The sequence below is a fragment of the Lygodium microphyllum genome, chromosome 25, assembly GCF_053477565.2.
Source record: "Lygodium microphyllum isolate KBCC chromosome 25, Lygodium_microphyllum_v1.1.10, whole genome shotgun sequence".
NCBI lineage: Eukaryota > Viridiplantae > Streptophyta > Polypodiopsida > Schizaeales > Lygodiaceae > Lygodium > Lygodium microphyllum.
Genome location: NC_141159.1, coordinates 128307321 through 128313484, shown reverse-complemented (window position 1 = coordinate 128313484; position 6164 = coordinate 128307321). Strand labels below are relative to the sequence as shown.

At 42.6% G+C, this 6164-nt stretch overlaps 1 protein-coding gene across 1 annotated transcript; it reads right to left on the bottom strand.

The window, feature by feature from the left end:
• Positions 1 to 1460: 1460 nt before the first annotated feature.
• Positions 1461 to 2290, bottom strand: LOC148014730 (uncharacterized). The gene is made up of 2 exons (XM_087666588.1): positions 2274 to 2290; positions 1461 to 2184 (listed from the first exon to the last, which is right to left on the bottom strand). Exons 1-2 carry the CDS (start codon positions 2288 to 2290, stop codon positions 1461 to 1463), a joined length of 741 nt encoding a protein of 246 aa, XP_087522714.1.
• Positions 2291 to 6164: the final 3874 nt, after the last annotated feature.

Sequence of the window (6164 nt, the reverse complement as noted above, 5' to 3'; positions counted from 1 at the left end):
ATTGGGCCTCTTCAACAGGATGATTTTTAAACTTGACCAAATATCTAGAATATCTATCGCTAGTTCTAGTGGTCATAAAGTCAGTATCTATGATTGTTTCAGGCTCAAGGATTTCAGTTTCATCATCTAGCAAAGGAGGGTTTTCATAGACACACTACAACACAATGCCGCCATACACGCGTCCATTACACGCGAAAAGTTACGGGCGCGTGTATGGTCGTTTATACTTACAGCAATATCGGGCGCGTGTATACATGCATGTAACAGCGCGTGTATAATTGCATGTGAGGGCGCGTGTATTTGCGCGTTAAGTCTGTCATAATACACGCTCTGTTACACGCGACACAGAGCCTAACTACAGAAATCCATTTCTTTTCAAAACAGAAAACCATTAAGTTTTAAAAATGTCATTGTGCATTGCAGTGTTTACAAACCATTACAAAATCCCACTACATGCACTTACAACAACGTAATATATTGAAAAATATATCTTCATATGGTTATTGAAAGACAAAGTATACAATAGAAATGTCATGAATTTGGAACAATACAGTGATGGATTGGTTAGGGTTCGATCTCATCTTCAATAAGATCCATCCTTGCCAAACGATCAACATCAATATCCATTTGATCAATTTGTAAGGCTACGATTAAATTTATTCTACTATCGCTATTTTGCCCATTGATAATGGTACCGATGCCTTGATCATTCTCATCATCATCACCATCATCCTCAATGGAAGGGTCATCCTCATGATCATGAGAAATGGCACGCTCATCCTCATTATCATGATCATCTACATTGGCATGTTCGACATCATCTTCTTTGCGGCTTGCCACATCCTCCATATGCTCCATATCAGTGAATGTATTATACATTACTTTGGAACGTGGTGCAATAGGGATGACATACCACCATTTACTGTCATGCACCATTGGCAGATAGATAACCTGCTCAAATACACATAATTCATTAATTAATTAGCATATCAAAAGTCAAGGGGTGCGTGAGCTTAGATATATATGTACATGAAACACATTTGTAAAACAATGCATACCTGCTCACATTGTTGTGGCAATACGAGCCTATCTTTCTTTGTTTGCCAAAACTTTGTAGAGTCAATAGTTACATAGCCACTTGCATGGCGTTTTATTGTTGCGTTAGGCCCTTTTTCCACCACGTTCATTTGCCATTTGACATCCAAAACATACACAAAGAAGCGGCGAAAGTCAAGTCTGTATATGTCTTGGATTGTGCCACAATAATCATCAATTTTTCCATTGGCTCCCTCAAAGCTACTAATGACACCGCAATCTTGTGTATTCCTCTTTTCATCTATTCTTTGTGTTCGAAAATGCTTGCCTTCACACCATATAGCATTGAACATAGTCCACTGGACCAAAATATAAGCAATATCTATGTAAGCAATTAATGTGAATAAATATGAAAAGCCAATCACTTACAAAGAATGCAAATTTACATTTGTTCTATGTACCTTTAACATGCATCCTCGTGCATACTCCCATTCTTCCGCCGTGATATGCAGCCCCTCATCTCTCTCTGCTCTCTCCATTTCCTCATGCAACCAATCAACATGAATATCATTCGGAAGTGTTGCTAGATGCTTAGGGTACGCCTTACGAGAGCCATGTTGCCTCCGAAAGAGAGCTCTGTCTGCTTGCCTTTTTGTCTTTGCATCCTCGTATCTTGTAACCCATCTGCTCATCACATCACTATTAAGGATGCAAGTGAAATTAAGATCATCAATCAATGTTCTCTCAATTACTTTGCTCTGTCCTTTTCCTTGAGGCACAATAGACGTCATCCTCAAGTCCTCTTCATTGCTCCATAGTCGCGGCAAAGAGCTATCCACCTGATCAAGAAATTCTGATATATATACAAGAGACTCTTGTATCAACCAACCCTCAGCCATGCTTCCTTCGGGCCTTGCACTTTGCCTCACAAAGTCTTTTAAGGTCTTCATGAAGCGCTCTAGGAAGAACATCGAACGAGCATGCACAGTGCCACATAAAGCAATTTCATCCACTAAATGCACAATGAGATGTAGTTGACTTGTGAGAATGGTTTGCGGAAAAGTCTCCTCTACCATACAAACCACCTCCACTGCCATAACACGCGCATCATCCAATGTGGCTGGATCAATTGCTTTGGAACTAACATATCTGAAAAATAAATGCACAGTACGTTATACCTCATGCACATTCATTTTGCAAGGTATAATGAAGGGTGATCTTACATGGGATTTACATACCTCACAAGCTCGCCCATCTTATAAATACATCTTTTCAAACTCCTGTCTGCACAATGGTCGATGCTAGTAGGTAGTATGAACTGCGCACATAAGAGCACATGTATATTTGGGTTAGGGCATTACAAAATTTAATTTCAACCTACAATAATTGGAAAACACTTACTTCGAGCATCTTGTGCCAATCGTGGGACTTCAACCCATGTAGTTGCTCAACCCCTCTTTTCTTAGTGGTTGTAAACGCTCCCTTCAACGATCTCATGCATCCAGTGGGAGTACGCAAAGTGGTGATGGCTTGCTTTACCTGCTTCTCCTCCTTCTTTGATATAATCCAGGGAGCAGGCGGAAGACGAACGTGCCCACCCTCCTCTCGTGGCCAAGCTTGACGCATACGTCCTGCGACCTGCAAGTCCTCCCGTACGCTAACATTGTCTCTTTTACCAATAACATGTTCCCAAATACTAGATCCCACATTCTTGAAGATGTGCATGGGATCAAGAAGATGGTTGATCTTGAGATGGGTCCAATATGGTAGCCGGAAAAAAATGGAGTACCTACACAAGGGATTGCAGACTGTCATCTTTATTCCAACTTTAGAGACTACACAAAACAAGATTGAAAAAAATGGAGATGTACCTGTTCATGCCATCTAGAGGAAGAACATTTGAAGACTCCCAAATACGCTTCCAATCTTTTGCACGAAGTGTCTGTGGATGAATGTTCCTCTTACTAGGAGCATATTTAGGGTGATCTGATGGGAGAAATCGATGATGATTATCGAATATGGTCTTACACAAACCATCAGCATACTCATGTACCAATGAAGGGCCACATATAGGACATGCATGTTTACCCGATGTCCTCAAACCTGTTAAAATAAAAAAAAAGTTAGAATAATAAAGTCAATAGTTATAATTGATATAGCTAGTAGTATTAGAGTCGGGAGGTAGTTAGAATTCTTACTAGAACAATCGCTGTATCGTGGAAAGTCATGCATTGTCCACATCAACACTGCTTTTAAGTCGAAGTGTCGAGAGGAGGGAGGCCTACTAATGTCCACTACCGCAACACCTCTCCATAGTTCCTCCAACTCATCAATCAACGGTTCAAGATAAACATCCATATGCTTGACTTTATGTTTCCCTGGAATCAGAAGGGATAACATAAGATGTCCCTTCTTGATCACCATTGATGGTGGAAGGTTGTAATTCACCAACACAACCGGCCACACGCTGTATGCGGTGCTCTTGAAACCAAACGGATTCACTCCATCCATACCTAGGCCAAGTCTCAAGTTTCTGGGCTCTGTTTTAAAGCTGGGCCACTCATCTTCAATATGCTTCCAAGCAGGAGTGTCTGTAGGAATTCTCCACATGCCATCATCCGATCGATGCGAGGAATGCCATGACATGAGCTCTGCTATGGATTTGCACTTGAACATGTGTTTGATGCGAGGAATTATAGGAAAGTGTCGCAAGACTTTACGAGGTACATCAAAACTCTTCACATCTATTCTATACCTTGCTTCACCACAAGTGGGACACTGTCGAGCCTCCTTATGCGTCCCATGAAAGAGAATGCAATCATTGACGCATGCATGTATGCGATCATAATCCAATCCTCCAAGAGATGTCACATAGCGCCTCGCTTTGTCTCTTGAGGTGGGTAGTCTATTCCCCTTTGGAAGCATGTTTGATAATAGCCTGCATCCAATATCATCAATTAGCCCATAGCCCTAAACCCTATACTGTAAACCAAAAACCACTAACTCAAATTTGCAAGTTACAATGCTTACTTCAATAATGCGTCAAGACTTGCATTGCTCCATCCATAAACTGTTTGTATATTGAGCAGTTCAAGTGAAGCACGTAAAATAGAGAATGTGCACCCTTCAAAAACCGGTGTCGATGAAGCGTTGTAGAGATGCTCTTGTTCCATATCATTGTCGTCCACACCTTTGCGATCATCCCTAAAAAGATTCCGCACCATGTCATCAAACACTTCCTCTTCCACAACTTCGTGGGGTGCAGGGCTATTGTCATCCCTTTCCCACTCATCTCCGACAACAGATCCCGAAGCTCCAGCATCATCTCGTCGACGCTTTGCATGCTCTCGCCGTGCGTATGGCACCATGTTAGGGTGTGGTACTGCATCCTGCTTCAATCACAGTATATATATTACAACGCGCTCCATTAATTTGCACACCATGAGTTATTTTAATACTTTCAATTCACATCTTCTCACCTCTAAACCTGTTTGAATCCATTCTCCATACATCGAGATGTGATTCAATGTAATTCGACGCGCTCGTACAATGCACCCTTGACATTGATTACACGTACACTTGATCCTTTGTGCCAGCCACACGTCGTGATCACGATGACGCATTGTCTCATCCTCACCATAACTGCTTGAAGAGGATGATGACATGCTATGTCCAAAATAACCAATACAGAAGTAGGATCAGTTTTTAGTGAAATCATACACATCCTATGCACAAAACAATGGATACACAAGAACAATCAGTTTTTAAAAAAAGTATAAACAGTCTCTGTGTCGCGTGTACAGGCGCGTCTACAATGTATTCTGCTGCGCTTTTACACGCGTGCTTTTCGCGTTTACCTACCGCGCGCGTCGCTTTCTTTCTTTCAGAAGCCCTCTTTCAAAACACTTCTTCTTCTTCTTTCTGCGTCGCTTTCTTTCTTTCAAAAGCCCTCTTTCAAAACACTTCTTCTTCTTCTTTCTTTGTCGCTACAGTACCTCTGCCTCCAGCTCTTCCAAACCCCCGAACCTGCCTCTTCCAACCAGCCTTCTCCCTCTTGGACTACCCAAAAGAAGCAAAGGGTGCAGACAACACAGAAAGGGAGAGAGAAGCAAGAATCAACGAACTCACTTTTCAAAGACTTTTCAAAGAGGTTGGTTGTCGTTTGTTTGTTTTGGCAAATCTGTCGCTTTCTTTCTTTCCACCCGTGCTATGTGTACTTGAAAGCGACAGAGGATAGAATTCACACACATTGTATATGTGCTTAACTATTTATTTCTTGACAAACGACATCCGTCAAGATAGAGGAAAGAGAGAAGAAGGAACCCTTGTGTATGTGTTTAGTCATTTCTCCCTTGATGGACAATGTCCGTCAAGATAGAGGAAAGAGTTTTTGTTTTTCATGAATTTCGTCACTAATTCGAAATGAACTTCTTCTTTTGGCTTATGATCTTCTACTAATTCGATGTTTGGTATTGTAAGAGATATGTTTATTTTCTAGAATGGTAGATATATGTTGTAGGTTATATATTGTAGGAGATATATTGAGGAGATATATTGTAGGAGATATGTTTTTTTTTTATATGCATGTTTTGCTTGGTTCATTGAGGTGGAATTTCGACGCTTTGCAGATTCTTCATGGATCCAGGCTCTTCCTCCGATCCGTGGGCATACGCCACTTGGATGATGGAGATGATAAACCATTTTGGGCGCCATCCTAATCCAGTGGAGCTGACAGAGTATATGTATGCCCATCCTCCTCCTAGACTCCCAGGTCACACCGCGCCCCCAAGTACACAAGCCTCTCCACTGCCGTCTACGCCTGCGAGTCCGGCGAGACGTACCCCTGCGCATACACGCTCACCGAGGAGACACACCCCTGCACGGACACACTCATGCACACCCTCCTCTGTACCGTCACGTGAGGGCTCACGGCCACCATCACGTGCTCCCTCACAGCCACAGTCACGTACACAGTCACGTGCAACCACCCCTAGTCATGGCTACTCCCGCAGTACAGATGAGAGCCGACGCCACAGTAGGGAGAGCGGGAGTGGAGGATTATGCGGCGGGTGCTTTGGTGGGGGGGGTAGTAGGGCACGTGGTGAGAGAGGGCATGGAGGGAGGCATGT